At 45.0% G+C, this 15,180-nt stretch overlaps 3 protein-coding genes across 3 annotated transcripts; all 3 read left to right on the forward strand.

The window, feature by feature from the left end:
• Window positions 1–2,847: 2,847 nt before the first annotated feature.
• Window positions 2,848–5,693, forward strand: C8R40DRAFT_1176994 (uncharacterized protein; the record flags this gene model as incomplete). Its single annotated transcript, XM_046232612.1, has 3 exons — window positions 2,848–2,911; window positions 3,013–4,385; window positions 4,452–5,693. The coding sequence occupies 3 exons, from the start codon at window positions 2,848–2,850 to the stop codon at window positions 5,691–5,693; spliced, it is 2,679 nt and encodes an 892-aa protein (XP_046080292.1).
• Window positions 5,694–6,327: 634 nt separating this feature from the next.
• C8R40DRAFT_1176995 (fungal-specific transcription factor domain-containing protein) lies at window positions 6,328–9,327 on the forward strand (the record flags this gene model as incomplete). The annotated part of the gene is made up of 12 exons (XM_046232613.1): window positions 6,328–6,417; window positions 6,474–6,493; window positions 6,558–7,041; window positions 7,096–7,449; window positions 7,520–7,746; window positions 7,798–7,957; window positions 8,017–8,143; window positions 8,203–8,282; window positions 8,341–8,499; window positions 8,560–8,702; window positions 8,753–8,776; window positions 8,844–9,327. The coding sequence occupies 12 exons, from the start codon at window positions 6,328–6,330 to the stop codon at window positions 9,325–9,327; spliced, it is 2,352 nt and encodes a 783-aa protein (XP_046080293.1).
• Window positions 9,328–11,258: 1,931 nt separating this feature from the next.
• Window positions 11,259–14,448, forward strand: C8R40DRAFT_753389 (uncharacterized protein). The gene is made up of 12 exons (XM_046236115.1): window positions 11,259–11,427; window positions 11,479–12,038; window positions 12,091–12,117; window positions 12,177–12,487; window positions 12,551–12,582; window positions 12,641–12,969; window positions 13,020–13,176; window positions 13,230–13,291; window positions 13,346–13,542; window positions 13,600–13,937; window positions 13,991–14,355; window positions 14,413–14,448. Exons 1-11 carry the CDS (start codon window positions 11,343–11,345, stop codon window positions 14,248–14,250), a joined length of 2,358 nt encoding a protein of 785 aa, XP_046080294.1. The 5' UTR covers window positions 11,259–11,342; the 3' UTR covers window positions 14,251–14,355; window positions 14,413–14,448.
• The last annotated feature ends 732 nt before the right edge of the window (window positions 14,449–15,180 follow it).

A 15,180-nucleotide genomic window follows, 5' to 3' on the forward strand; every position in this document is an offset into this window, starting at 1 on the left:
GACAGTTCGAGGCTCTATACCATTCATATCCACCAATCCCCTCAGTCACAGATATGTACAGAACGAGATAAAATAGAGGAAGTAGAAATAGAAACTTATTGGTCTCACCCATTCATATCGTGCTATCAATCTTCTCTCCTTCCTCTGTATTTGAGTCAGTCAAACGAGAACAAGTAAGTAGAACATTGAACCTTGATCTTCGAGCTTCGAGTTCGAACTTACCCGAACCACCCCCTCTCTCTTCATGGATTTTGAATAGCTCGTTGCTCCTACCTATGTAGTATTGCGATAGGATGGGACGGGAGCAATCAAAAAGCTCTGGATCTTAGCTAGGCTGTCCGATTGCCCGATTGTGATTACTCCAAGACAAGACAACATCAGAATTTAGGGCGATGGGAAATGGATGGGGCTCACTATGTAGACTAAACCATTCGGAAAGTTAATCTCTCCTAACCTCTCCTCCGTTTCCGCCTCAGATCATCATCTATATACATTATCCTCTCGGACTTCCGCAAGTTTCAAGGTGACAATCAGCACGAGCTGTTGGACGAACACGAACCCTTTAACACGTAAATTCATTTTTCGTATCGATAAAATATCGATGAAGGAAAAAAGATTCAATTTACCTCGTCCTGGTAGTGGTATGTCCCGATATCTGATTCTTGAAAATCATCGGTTTCTTAAGAATCATCGATATCTACATATCTATCCCATCAGTGGAATCTAGAAGTTCGACGCTGCAGCCTTCGAATACGAATTGTCAACAACCTGGGTTTATTTGTTTGTTTAGAAGATTCTGAGAAGATTCGAGGCCTCGACTTACCATTGACTCCGCATTGATATTGAGTACTGAGTACCGAGTATTAACAGAAATTAACAGGTATTAAAAGGAACTGCGTCCGCGATGGTTCCTAGACAGAATGTACTATGGAAAGCCCCAAGGCAATATCGGATTATTCGTGGAATGGTTGGTTTCTTTCTTGTGGTGAACGTGACATGGGCCAAGAAGGGTCCAAGCTAAGACTCCAAGACAGCAGTACGATTCCTTGCAAAATATCGCTAGACACGAATTCGAGGGGATTTGAAAGAGCTCAGAGGAGGTGCGCCGTGTATTTGAGTGCGTTACAGCCTTGCGATTGAAAATATAGAAAACCTGGGTACCGCAGGGTACTGCTAACTAGTCTCACTGAAGACTTGTAGCGTAGTAGGATAGGTTACGCGTACGCTCTGAGACGCCGTACGTGGGAACGGAACAGGAAGAGGGAGAAAAAAAATGGGGTTCTTCTGTATTTGGGAAATCGGGGAAACATACCCAAAAGTACCCAAAATCATCGATTGAACGTACCGGGACGGAAGCTGACGGGAGTATAATTTAGGAAAGGTACTAGATATGTGGATAGATAGATAGATAAAGAACACGGTTGTGGTATGCACACTTATGCACTCCTGATGTTGTATGGCCTCACTGCAATCTGAGCTTGAGCATGGCAAAAGACGATTCGAAGTTGAGTGACATCAAGGAAAACGAGAAAAAAAAGAAACTTTCTGGGTATCCGGCAGGCGGCACGCCGGAGGATCACAATCGGACCAAAAAAAATTTCATAAATTACAAATTTGGGAAGATATACACACCTGACGGGAACGCTTTTCCCGGCCGAGAAATATATAGGGAAATGAGAAGAGCAATCGCCGATTTCCCCTCAGTGAATAAAATTCTTTCTCATAAGGAAATAATTAGGTTTTACGGACGGGAAATGAGTAAAATATTAACTGTATTTCCCAATTTAGAAATATAGTATTTTTCATCAGATGAAGATTATCTTTCGCCTTTGATAAAGATTATCTTTCGCATTAGATAAAGATTACCTATTACGAAAGATAAAGATAATCTTTCGCGCTAGATAATTTTTAGATTGCGCGCTAGGGAAATGGAAAATTTCCCGGTTCGCGAAACCAAATAGCTTAGCGCCTCTTAGCGCCCACCCAGACATATGAGTGGCACTCACTCTAGTTGACACAGCTCGACACCCATTGGCACTATCTACAGGTTGCAGGGTTAATGAATCAATAGGTTGGTTTTTGCTGAGTTTTTGGTAGAGGTGGCATGCTTAGCCACTCATGTCTTTAAGTGGGCGCTAAGAGGCGCTAAGCTATTTGGTTTCGCGAACCGGGAAATTTTCCATTTCCCTAGCGCGCAATCTAAAAATTATCTAGCGCGAAAGATTATCTTTATCTTTCGTAATAGGTAATCTTTATCTAATGCGAAAGATAATCTTTATCAAAGGCGAAAGATAATCTTCATCTGATGAAAAATACTATATTTCTAAATTGGGAAATACAGTTAATATTTTACTCATTTCCCGTCCGTAAAACCTAATTATTTCCTTATGAGAAAGAATTTTATTCACTGAGGGGAAATCGGCGATTGCTCTTCTCATTTCCCTATATATTTCTCGGCCGGGAAAAGCGTTCCCGTCAGGTGTGTATATGATGCTTCTCTGACGTCCTTGTCTCTGAAAATAATGGACCGTATACAGGGATTCGCACCTTGTAAACAAAGTTCTTTTCCTTGTTCTCGGACCACCATCTATCCCATCCTTGTACCCTTTACCTTATCTTCCATCTCCCAAGCTGGCGTTCAGCTTTTTCGCGAGGGGGTGCTCCACTGGGTCGCCACACAACCAAACAACTTCACACCTTTCAGCCAGGGGATTACAGGATTACACCACGATCCATTAGAGTTCTATCCGCCAACAGCTATATTGGCGCATATCCACCTACACACACTCTAAAAACCGTTCTGGCGTACATACAGCAGGTTATAGATTCAGAAGAAGAGCGATCATTATGACAGCGCGGGCGAGCTACGTTGATTATCCCAGACCAATTATAGGTTCTCCAGGTTCCGGTGGTGAGTTTGTCGTCTGCTGTCAACATATTAGTCCCCGTGAGCTCATTGAAACGCATAATACTTTTTTGCATTTATTTCTCTTGATCGTTCCGTGTCCGCAGCTTTGGTCTCAGGAAAACGGATTTCGCATCGATACACTCAGAGTGCACCGTCTGCGCTGCTGCCGATCCCGTCTTTGAGCTCTTCGTTGACCTCGATATCATCAGCGATCGCTAATTCAAGTACATTGACGACACCCACTTGCGACACGTATGATGAGTACATTGCGCCGTCGGTGACTTTGAATATAGTGTCTATCACTGGCAGTGGCACGACGACTCCAGAAGTCGATCAGGAGTTTGACGTTCCGACACCAAAAGCTTCTCCGAGAGCAAGTTCGAGAATTCCAGTTCCTGTTCTCCTCGTTAATCGAACAAGACGTTACACAGCTCCAACTGAGAGCGAGGTCGCCACTGTCGATCGTGGTCCTTCATACTCTGATCTGGGTTTCACGCAGCGATCACAAAACTTGCGCAAGTCCAATCCGAGCTTTATTCCCATCTCTTCCAACTCGGTCCGTAGTGCTCTCGGATCGAAAAAGCTAGCATCCAAATCTACTTTACGTTCACCCTCAGCAACGGTCTTGTCCCACCGAAGACGGACCTTTTCCCCAGCAACTTCCCGTCCGAACCCTAGCCAACCTTCACAGCCAAAACCTACCTTGGCTATCTCGTTCGTATCATCACCAGATCCTTGTCCATCACAGAGTTTACCTGCAATGGTAAGCTCCAAAACGGACGTAGATCGGCTGTATTCACACCGGAGATATTCTTCTTCTGAAATCGGCAAGGCTATGGATTCAGCGGCTCGGAAATGCTATGGTGCAGCCTCGTGCTCGACGAGTTTATGTTCCCCGCAAACAGGCTCATACCGAACGTCATCGTCCTCCTCGTCCCTTGTTCCCGGCTCACAAGCCGAAACAATGTCTGGTAAAAGAATGACGCCCGGGGCTCGTCATACTACTCACGGCATGCATAATAATATTATTCATAAACCTGGTTTTAGCTCTTCTCAGACGCTTTTACACAACCCATCTAATTCCTCTCGCGCAGCTGAACGCATGCTTCGGTCTACTCTCGCTCGAGATGAAACGAATTCGATTTCTGAGAAGCGCAGACGACATTCGTCTGCTACTCCAAACTTAGTAGTAGGCAATGGTGGTCTGGAGTCGTCGGAGTCGGCGACCACGTTGAAACCCCACGAAAAGATCCTGCGGGCACGGTTGGAGCGAGTGCTTCTCGCCAACGTGCAGGCTGACGGTACTTCTTTGTACGGAGTCGATGATGGTCGGAGAGTTCGGGCATCGTCGACTGAGTCTGTGAACATGGGTAGAAGACGATCGAGGTCAAGAGCTGGTTCAGACACGGGCATGTTGGGGTGGTTTTGGAGCAAAGGCTCGACAGTTGACGACGAATACGAAGATGGCGGCGATGAGGTATGTACTGACCTATTCGTTCACTACTCCACATTGGATATTAATTAAAACCTATATGTAACCTAGGCAATCCCATTACCTGTACCCCCTATTGCCTGCCCTCACGTCCAAGCTTTCTCGCAGACATCACATTTTGCACGTTTCACTTCACCGCAACAGCCTGCTTTACCCTCATCACCTTCGGCGTCGTCACCGCAGAACCCGTCTCGCATGCGCTCGCATACTTCACCGGTTCCGTCTAATTTCTACAATGCATTTCAGAGCCCATCACAATCGCCTCGTCCACGACATGCGTTTTCATTAGAGACAGTTCCTAGCGTTGGTGAAATGTCTGTTGAGGAGATGGAATCAGACGTCGACATTCAGGCCGATACTACCAAAACCGATACTACTCGCGCAAATGGTAACACCTCGAGGGGTGTAACACAGAGCCTTAACCAGGCGCAGAAAACACCCAGAATGCCCACTCCGCCCCCAACGCCGCCTCTTCGTCGTCTCGAGACTAGCGGCATTAGAAGCACAGGCCAAACTCCCTCAGTATCGGGCTCGTCTGCTTCGAACACACGGCAAAATCGGACGAGGCGATCTACTGAACCCATGCACACGACTCAACAAAGTGCTCTCGCCACAGCCATACGTTCCCCATCACGTTCTTCCACACCAGCTACAGCTTCTGCATTCCTAACGGAAGCGAAGAGCAGGCGTAAATCAACCCCCGTGTCTGGTTCTGTCCAGGCAGTGAAAAATTCCGAAAGGCGGAGATCCATCCCGGCGTCAACGGGTGCAGGACCGGACCCGCGATGTCATCCTCGAAATGTCAATAACTCTGCTGGGCAGATAGATTTTGTGCAGTCTGGAAATCATCATCTTGTGGTCCAGAAACCAGATGCTCGCACACAGCATGTTAGACAGTCTACGATGCCTGTGAATCTTTCTTCTTCCCTCCCTTCTCCGTCCTTTGCGTCGTATTTACAAACACGCCACCGCCTTAGCAATTCGACGAGCAACCCTCTTCCTCCGTCTCCTACAGTACATACATCCCATCCCTCTCCTTCTTCTTCTGCTTCCATGTCCACCCCCTCGCCTACCTCACCATCTCAACCTCCTTCACCTTCAACAACAGCGTCGTCTTTCAACGCGCACACTGCGTCCATGCGATGTCGTCAGATCGACGGTTACGTATCGTTCGCGGCTGTCGCGGGTTTGGAGGAGCCTCATGGTGATGATGAGTATGCTGATGGACCAGAGGGGTTAGCTGGACGGAGTTCCTCTGACCGGGGATGGGTCGGACGGTTACTTGGGCTATAGATTTCAGAGCCTTACTTCACTTCAAATTTACTTATGCTCTTCATTCCCTTTTTTAGTTGCTCGTGTTCGAACCTCATGACATCTTGATCTCTGCTACGTGGCCAATGTTATTTGGGTATCTATCTCTGTTGTTGTTGGTTTTTTTTCTTTTCCTTTTGGTCATAGGCTGAAACGCGTTCCCTCAGTGTATGTAGGTTATGAAAGTATTGCTTGTATTCGTATCATTATTGTCGTAAAAATTAAAATATGTACAATTCGCTTGCATGCTTGTATCATTCTGCTAGACCGTAGACGGGTTCCTAAGCAATCAATGTTTGAAACCGCAATTGAGTCATCGGGTGCCGCTGGAACGCGCGACGCGCGTTCACCCGATAAGCTTAAGATTGCCCGTACGCAGTGTTGGACTCGGTTGCTTCTTCTCTCCTGCCTTCATGATGTTAGACGAGGATTCAGAATCTCGAACAGAGCGCAAGAAGCCTAGACTTCCCAACGCGTGTAGAAATTGTCGAGCGAAAAAAGTAATCTCTCTACTCCTCATCTATATTCGCGCTCTCTCCTGAAATACTTCTCGAAGATAAAATGTGGGAAGAAAGCCTTTTTTTTCTAGTGTTGGTGATGGAACTGTAGTTGACAAATGGTCAAAGGTGATAGTGCGATTAGGCCAGGAAATATTTGCTCCAACTGTATCGCATTCGGATCCGAATGCACTCATGGGATTGTGAAGGTAGGTACTTCTAGCGCAGTGCATTGTTTGGAACTCAGATAACAGTGGAACGCTAGAAACGCGGACCGCGTATAGGGTGAGTGATATACATAAGTGACCTGATTCCTTTGTGACCTTGTTTTACTCTCGCGACTTAACAGGCTTCCTCATGGGAGACGTTCAGTTCAAGCCACTGTGGACGCGATTTTATCCACTAGGAGATCTTTCGAAGTACCGAAGGACCCGGTGATAACGAAAGAAATCTTGGTTAATCTGGCAAATTACATCAAAGATTTGGAAGAAGATATAGCTCAACTTAGACAAGGACTCGAAGCTTCCTCCACTCATAGAGAAGCACCGCTCTCAACTGCACTACAGCTAAACGAAAAAGGAGGGATTACTAGGTCCTCACTCGTTCCAGACAACCCATTTCAATCCCCCGACGATTATTCCATCGACGATCTGACCCGAAGTTTCAAAATGTTCGGCGAGTTCGACGATAACTGTGTCCGACATTTTGGTAGTTCGAGCAGTAGGGCATTGGTCAAGGATGCTTTAGACATGAAGAAAGAATATACAGGCGATGCGGATTTTGTGAATGCCAAACCCTCATTCAAACGCGTAGAGTTTTGGAGTGTTCATCCCGTGAGCGACTTCAATTTCTGACGTGTATATGAGAATGATATTGTTTCTGTGAAGTGGCAGATACGAAAACCAGAAGACCGACCTCCACCTTTTGAATTTCCCCCGGACGACCTGATGATAAGTCTAATCGACCTGTTTTTCACGAAAATACACCTACTTTTGCCTATCTTACACCGTCCCTCTTTTCTCAAATCCGTCGCGAAAGGCTTACATCACGAGGACCGCCATTTCGGGGGCCTCGTTCTAGCTATATGTGCACTAGGGGCGCGCTTTTCGGATGATCCTCGTGTCTTCGAAGAGCACACTTCGAACGAACGATCTATTGGCTGGAAATGGATACGTCAGATCGAGCCTATAAAAGGCTCTTTTACCGATCCTCCTACCATACATGAGATTCAACTGTATACGGTATGTGTGGCCGTGCTCTTATCCGATACACTTCGTCAGTTCTCAACCTTTAGAATAATCCACATTCAAGGTATATGTCATGTTCGTGGGTCCGACCTCGACTCCGGAGGCTTGTTGGATTCTCATCAGCATCGGGGTCCGCTCGCTTCAAGATGTCGGCGCTCATCGAAAACTACCTAACCATGTTAAACCATCAGTAGAAACCGAGTCGTGGAAACGAGCCTTCTGGTTCATGTACGTGACAGACATTTTTGCAAGTACGTTACTGGGTCGCCCTCGATCCATGTCTCAAAACGAGTGCGTGTCCACGTATTGTTCACTCCATTCATGACAAATGATCCCGTTCAGTTTCGACGCAGATTTACCAATAGATTGCGACGATGAATACTGGGAACAAGGAGACCCCGAGCTAGCGTTTGAACAGCCGCCTGGAAAGCCTTCGACGATGTCCTATTGGACATGTTATTTGAAACTGACGAATATATTGGGCTTGACGCTACATACTATTGTGAGTGGATAGTCAATGTTTAGCTCATTCCCAAGGCCCTAACTAAGTCGAAATTATAGCATGGTGTTAGGCAATCTGATATATGGTCTGCAACCATGGGATTGTCGAAGAAGGACTGGAACGAGAGGATCGTTACTGAGGTTGACTCCCTGCTCAACAAATGGATTGATGAAATTCCTGATCATTGTGAGTAGTTGTTTCTAAGAAATGAGCTTACGATCTCTTATATCATGACAATCTTGCAGTGAAATGGGATCCTGATCGAGAAAATATTGAGCACTTCGATCAGTCGGTGATGCTCTATACCACTTATTATTGGACTCAGGTAAGCTTCGACTCTGTCGCCAGTTCGGAGAGTAGTAGAGATTTAATTCCTGCTCTAGATATTAGTCCATAGACCGTTTATACACCGTCCTGGAGAAGACACACATTCAAACATCCCCTCATTAGCAATATGTGCTAATGCTGCAAGATCTTGCCTTCGCGTTGTGGAAGCCCACCAGCAGCGCAAGACTAATGCTTTTATAATGCCAAATGTGATGGTAATGATTTCCGGTTCCTTCTCTACATACATATTGAACTCAACTCCTCGCGTTCAATAGATGGCCCTGTTCAACTCTGTTATTGTTTTATTAGTCAATATGTGGAGGGGAAAACATTTCATAGGTTCTTCTTGTTCAGATTTCAGCAAAGAACTTGCCGATGTTCACCGCGCTATCAATACATTTCATCTTCATGAAAATAGGTATGTCCTTCGGTGATTCTTACAGCTCGAAATACCAATGAAAATGGCAGGTGGGAACAGGCTGGCAGATTGGCGTGCGTTTCTGACTCTTGAGGTCCCGTCCTGGTTACATTTCGTTCATATTAACCTTCCTTTCTATAGGGACATCTTAATGGAAGTGATATCTGTCAGTCACTTCCATCAGTCGAGCCAACCCAGAACGATATCCTTGAAACGACCTCGGATAGAAAACAATATTCTTGCCTCTTCACTGACTACATCTGAAGCCGTCGACAATGAGGACCAATACACAACTGGACGCAATGGGCTGTCGGTGGCTGCGAATATTGGCAACCCTCCAACGGCATCAATCCAAGAGTTGGCTGCAAAGTTCGCTTTACCTCAAAACAGTAATGAACTTGGAAGCCTTCCCATCTGCGAACCTTTCGATTGGTCTACCCCTCAAAATCAATGGGGGTCGACCTCAGCAAATCAGACGGCTGACGATTCTTGGGCAGCGACAATTCCATACAACGCGAGTCAATTCGGTTTCTACTCGACATCGTCGGGAACATTCACAAATTTTTCCGGTGAAGGTCAAGAGGTTTTCAGAAGCGTTTTCGTGACATTGACAATTGTTTCTTAACATACAGAAAGTGCAATACCGTCTACTGAAGTAGTACTGGACAACAGGTACATCGTCATTTCAGCTTGTGGAAAATCTTTTTGAAGTTCTGCTTGTTTTTCTAGCACCCCGAATGATCCAGATGACTGGGCTTCATATATGGCGACCATCGATGAAGTATTACAGGCAACGGATCCCCGAATGACCTAAGAGTCTAGTTTTGATATGTAGTTCATGAAGGACGATCGTTTACTCACATAGAATAAGCATTCACCATGCATAATATAATGTTGTCACACACGGCGGCCTCTCGTTCGAGCGCGTTGACGTGACACCGTGAACACGGTGAATCAATCTCGCGGGCTAGAATGATTCACGAGGGGGTAGAAAAGTTCGTTCTCTCCAATATCAATGTCGTCTAGAGATGACAGGAAGAATATATAAGATATCTTGTTTTGGGGTCGTATGGAGGACTCACCATCTCACATACAGTTCACCGTATCGCCCATCCCATCATGGGTTTTTCGGCCGCTAGAAACTGAAATCCTGCATGATCCTGCCTAAGAAGATTCTTATGAGTGGAAAATATTCAACAGGGTAAACTCGGTGAAGGAGGCTACGAAGATTATGTTCAGAATAACTAGGATTTGAAACACTCATCGAACGCGAATTTTTTCAACGCAGCGCTCGTGTATGTAGGTCAAAAATGTTCATCATAACGAGGGGAGGGCGTCGCGAAACAAAGAGAAAAGCGCAGAGAATAGCTTACCTGTCTCAAAAACCCTGCCCAAGAACCATGAGAAGTGCAAAAGAGTTTGAAGACGGTTACGAAACCTGATCATGGTCCGTGCGTACCTTTCAAATCACCCACGAGTCAAAGCAAGTTAAATAGCCAAAAAGCGCCTCCTGGTGATTACAAAAATTATTGAACCTGAATAGTATTCTTGAGGAATTGGTTATCGCTCTTCTGCCTGTCCCTGTGCTTTCCTCTCAGGTGATTCCGCTCCCACTGCTCCCGCGCGGAGAAAACCTTCAAAATAAGCGCTGCCCTGCTATACAAGAAGATCTACTAGAAGATCCGAAAGCTGTAGTTGCCTTAAGGCCCACCTTCGTCAGTCCTGCGGTCACTTTTGAAGTCACTTATGATCCTGAACATTAACTTCCATTTGTACTGTCGTAGGATAGTCCAAAGCTTATCGCACTCCTGGTGAAGGTGTGGACGAATGATAATCCGATCCATGAGTGTTTCGCCTCGCGGCTAGTCGCAGTTTCTTCGTTATAAATGCCTTCGGTCGTGAGATTACTCTTCCTGCAACGATAACATGGACTTTCGACATATACGTCGTGTTCGTAACTCGGATACTTCTTCTGAAAATCCAGAGAACGATTCAGCTCGGTATGTGTATACGACGCTTCATGATGCATATCGCTCTGTCGTCCCGAAAGCGGTCTCTCCACCCATTAGAAGTAACTCTCTAGGTCAGAAGCTTGCTAGAAAGCACCCTTTATTCGCAAACTCCGATTTTTTTACTTATTCTTCAACAGGGCATAAGGCTGCGAAGGGCTTGAAGGTCGCTATAACCTCTGTCGATATGATCAACACGTTTTGCAATGACAATCTGGGATATATCCAAACAATATCAGCACAACTTTTGTCCATCAATGTTACCTCTCGAGACATCGAGAATTTTGTCAGAGCCGTCCATATACTCGTTGAAGGCTTGGAAGAGGTAGCTATAGTATTTCCTTTCACCGGTGGTAAGAGATTTTCTACATCACCACACTACCACCTAACCTAAGTATAAAAATATAGCTGCCGTTGTTGCTTTCAAGCTTGTAATGGAATCCAACGTCAAGCGGAAAGAGAACAATGCCAAGGTCTTGATCATAAAAGCGCAAATTGGCTATATGATGACGGCACTTTTCCAGTACGCTCATTTTGAAAACTGTCTGCCCATTCTCATCTGTGGTTAAGGCTGAAGGATATCCAAGACCCCAAGGCGACAGACTCCAAAGATGTCTCAATCGAGACTCGAATGTCGGAACTCATGAGTCGGATAGAAAAGGATATCAAAACGACGGGAGCAGCATGCGACCATTATTCAAAGAAAAATGCTCTTGGTAAATTACTCATGTCGGGAAAAGCTGGTCAACTTCTGATTGCTGTTGTAGTTCGAACCCTGAAAGCCCGAGTCTATGAAGACCGCCTTGCATCTCATGCTGATATATTCACTAAACACCGAGAAGAGTTCCAGTTCCTTTTAAGTCTTTACACGGCGTTGGGTGTACAATCAGCAAATCACAAACTCAACGAGGTCACTGACCAACTGAAATCAATCGAGAACCAGTTGGACGATGTGCATGCGATCTTCCGTCATCTAGACTCGCCTCATGAACGAGATCTGCGAAACTTCATAGATGAGCGTGGGGGACCCGATGCGCTTTTAAATAACGACTTTCTTCTTGCGGAGGTCTTGGAGAAAGGAGAGGACATGGATGAATCAGATATAATGGGGCACAAACGACGGTCAACGAACCTAGCAGATTTGAAGGCGGACCTTCTCCGGGAATTAGAGGAAGATCTAGACGCAACACTACAAAAGAATTTCGACATCTTTGATCGCAAATTGGAGATGCAACACCAACAATTGCTTGACGCCCAACGTCAACAGGAGAACATCATTCTTACCGAAATACGTGCTGGTTTTCTCCATGAACGAATTAAACACGAGGTCAATTTATATTCCTGAAGCAAGGTATTCAATCTGATATAGTCTGTTGCAGGATATGAGAGAAATCTGGAAGGAGATGGTACGCTTCAGCATTTTCCCGGACTGAGCATAACGGATTTTTCTATTGGTTGGTTGTAGGGCTGGAAAGGCAGCGTAAAAGCGAGACATTTTGTGCTTGCTCTCCGTGATTATTTTGTCGAAAAGTCGGCAAAGAAGGATCCAGCTAATGTCGAATCCGGCAATTCTGAGCTGGATTTCATGAATAATCCCGTTTCTGATCATGTTGCACCAGATTGGGATCCAGAGAGTGAAGATGATCGCTGGACCCACTCATACATTAGTGTTGCACATGTTCAATCTATTCTAGAGGCCATAGATGACGATGCAACTGGCTTCATTACTATCAAGGAGGTCAACGAGTTTACATCCTCAAGACCCACTGGATGGACGTGAGTACAATCCATCATGTTCCATGTTCGACAGAGTGAACTCAAGAACGTATGAACTTATAGCTTACCCATGTGGATTGCCTTTTGGGCTGTCGGTGAGCAAATTACATGATCGATATGGCTTACCCATGTAAATTTCATATGGTGCGGTAGGATGGCAAACCAGTATCGACCGATACAAAGCTCAGATATACGGTTTGCTTGAACAACTCATCAGTTTAGCTAGAGTTGTGCATATAGACAATCGTGCACGTGTGGACGAATATCTCACAGACCCAGTCTTCAATGATTTGGAGAGATTGCTCCGTGCAACAAAACCACCCAATTGTATGATTCCTGACGAGGTCAAGCTCATACAATATGTGGATGCGTACACTACAGAAGAGGAAAGAAAGCTTGAAGACAAATTGAAATCAATAGCTTATGAATTGGATGGGCCTGCAACAGTTTCTCTTGTAACCGGACCTGGACGAATTGAAAGAGTGCGTTTGGTCTTTATCTCTTTTACATATTGCTGACCTTTCTTGAGAAGTTCTTATTCCCTCTGATCTACCTCAACTTGAAACAACAGGTGCAAATAATGTATCATGCTCGGACACATGTACTCGATGGTAGAGAGATCTTGGATATGAAGGAAACTTTGATTGCTCTATTCAATGTGGTCCATGAGCGTGTTGAAGGGCTTGTTGGTAGGTGATCATGATAAATTGATGCAAACAAAGTATTGACACAATTGTCTCAGCTATCCTGAAGCAAAGTCATGCAAACCTCAAGGAACAACTGGAATACTTTGCCTTTGGCATGGTGCGTGCAGCCAAATCCATTTTATGGAATTTCAGGGGCTGATAACACACCAAGTTTTCTCTATTTTACAACCATTCTTCGAGAGATCCCAAAAATAACACAATACTTACTTGGATATCACACAATAGAAGGGCAAAGCCACAGTATTTTGACTTGAGTGCTGCAGCTCCGGCCAAGTCTGTATTCCGCCATGATTTCGCGGTAGTTGTCAATCCTGGGGCAGAGAATCCGAACACCAAAACATGGCATCTGTATGTTTGCTATCACATATGGATGAGGTCAGATAAAGAATTAATTCTTCTTCTTAGTGGGATAAGGTGTGATTCTTGCAGGAATGAAATCCACGGGAACAGATTTATTTGCCTGACTTGCATCAAAGAGGACTTTGCGGAAAATATTGACCTCTGTTCACAATGCCGAAACCTGGCTGTGAAGAGAAAATGTTTCATGCACGAAGTTTCTCATCCTCTTCTTCAAGTTGATGCTGTAATTCTGGATGCTGAGCTCGCACTGGCTATCCCGAAATCCCAAACAATTGCCAATCAGGTCGAGGACCGTATACGTTCCTCCTCTTCAGATAAGCATTCTACTTGTTCCTCCTGTGGAAATAGATCCCCCGACTGGTGTTATCAGTGTATCCAATGTGGTATGTGGAAACAAGTCATTCTCAGAAGATACAATTGAACGTCTTTCTTCAAGCAATGGCGCTGTATTATTGCTTAGATTGTGAACTCAATCTCCGCACCGGGGCTACATCTAAAACTGCCGAGAAAGCTCATATCCACAGGTCTACTCAATTTGCCTTTTATTCTCCCAAGCATCACCTTATTCGTGTTCGTCGAGCGCATGTTTCTGTGTCGACGGATCGGAGACTGGAGCTTCTTGAACAACAGGTATTCATCATGCAAAGCCGACTCGATTCCATTGAAGGAATCTTGAGGCAAATGATAAGGGGATAATTATCCGTGCGATAATTCATAATACCAGGCTTTGACAATCTCCGTTTCTGTTGATTTTGTTGCTAATATCAAGCTCTAATTTCTTCTCTTTTCTCATTGTTTACGGTATGTTCTCATGAGCAGTACATAATGATTTCGCGACTGTTGACGAAGAAATTCAAGGGGCCCTTCAAATTCAATGTTGTAAAATATGATACATGAAATTCGCTCCGCGAATCAGCACGAAAATCAGCCAGATGAGTACTACGCACATTGCGTCCTCGATATAGGACACAGATACAGCAAACGTAGACACCAAATTATCTTGTCAAGGTTTGGGGTGACGCGTTGTGGTTGTAGATCCCTTACCAACTCGTAATGTATCAACAGACTTGATTGATACGAAAGCGAAAAAATCAACGAGGCTTATACCATAAAAGTCGGAGCAACTTCGAGTAAGTTGATGATCATAATGTTCTTACGATGATACAAATTTTAAATGGATTGCTCTAATCTTGTTAGAAATTTCGGAACCTGCTCCCTGACCGCTGCTAAAGGATAGATGCTGAGAGTGACCGGTAAATAATTCGAAAGGGGGGTGTCATCCATGAAATTTGAAACCTAGCGGTACCAGTCACGGTGCGTTTAACCGGATAGATGAAGGCAACATGGAGTATGTTGATAGATGAAGCTAGTACGGCCACTCCGTCAACGTAACTTTTCCGATTTCGCGTTAATAGCTGCTGATAGGTACTGGTCGGGTCCTGACGATCATTGAGCTCGGAGATGCATTGAAGCGCTTATTAGGGCTGTCTATAGAGGTGTTGATCGTGAGAACTTTTTATTGTTTCTCCTGGTTCGTTTCCCAGACCTGAATTTCTTCCACATGATGATCCACCGATATCACAGAGTACCATCGCGCTATTTCAGCATAACCAAGGCACAAAACTT

This window comes from Lentinula edodes, assembly GCF_021015755.1.
Source record: "Lentinula edodes strain Le(Bin) 0899 ss11 chromosome Unknown C8R40scaffold_58, whole genome shotgun sequence".
Taxonomy (NCBI): Eukaryota; Fungi; Basidiomycota; class Agaricomycetes; order Agaricales; family Omphalotaceae; genus Lentinula; species Lentinula edodes.

What these genes read in the sequence shown, in the direction of transcription:
- C8R40DRAFT_753389 (XM_046236115.1), top strand. Translation starts at nt 11,343, where the DNA reads ATGTCGGAACTCATGAGTCGGATAGAAAAGGATATCAAAACGACGGGA. An exon ending in TCAAGACCCACTGGATGGAC is followed by an intron (nt 12,488 to 12,550) that starts GTGAGTACAATC and finishes ATGAACTTATAG; the next exon opens with CTTACCCATGTGGATTGCCT. An exon ending in GCGTGTTGAAGGGCTTGTTG is followed by an intron (nt 13,177 to 13,229) that starts GTAGGTGATCAT and finishes CAATTGTCTCAG; the next exon opens with CTATCCTGAAGCAAAGTCAT.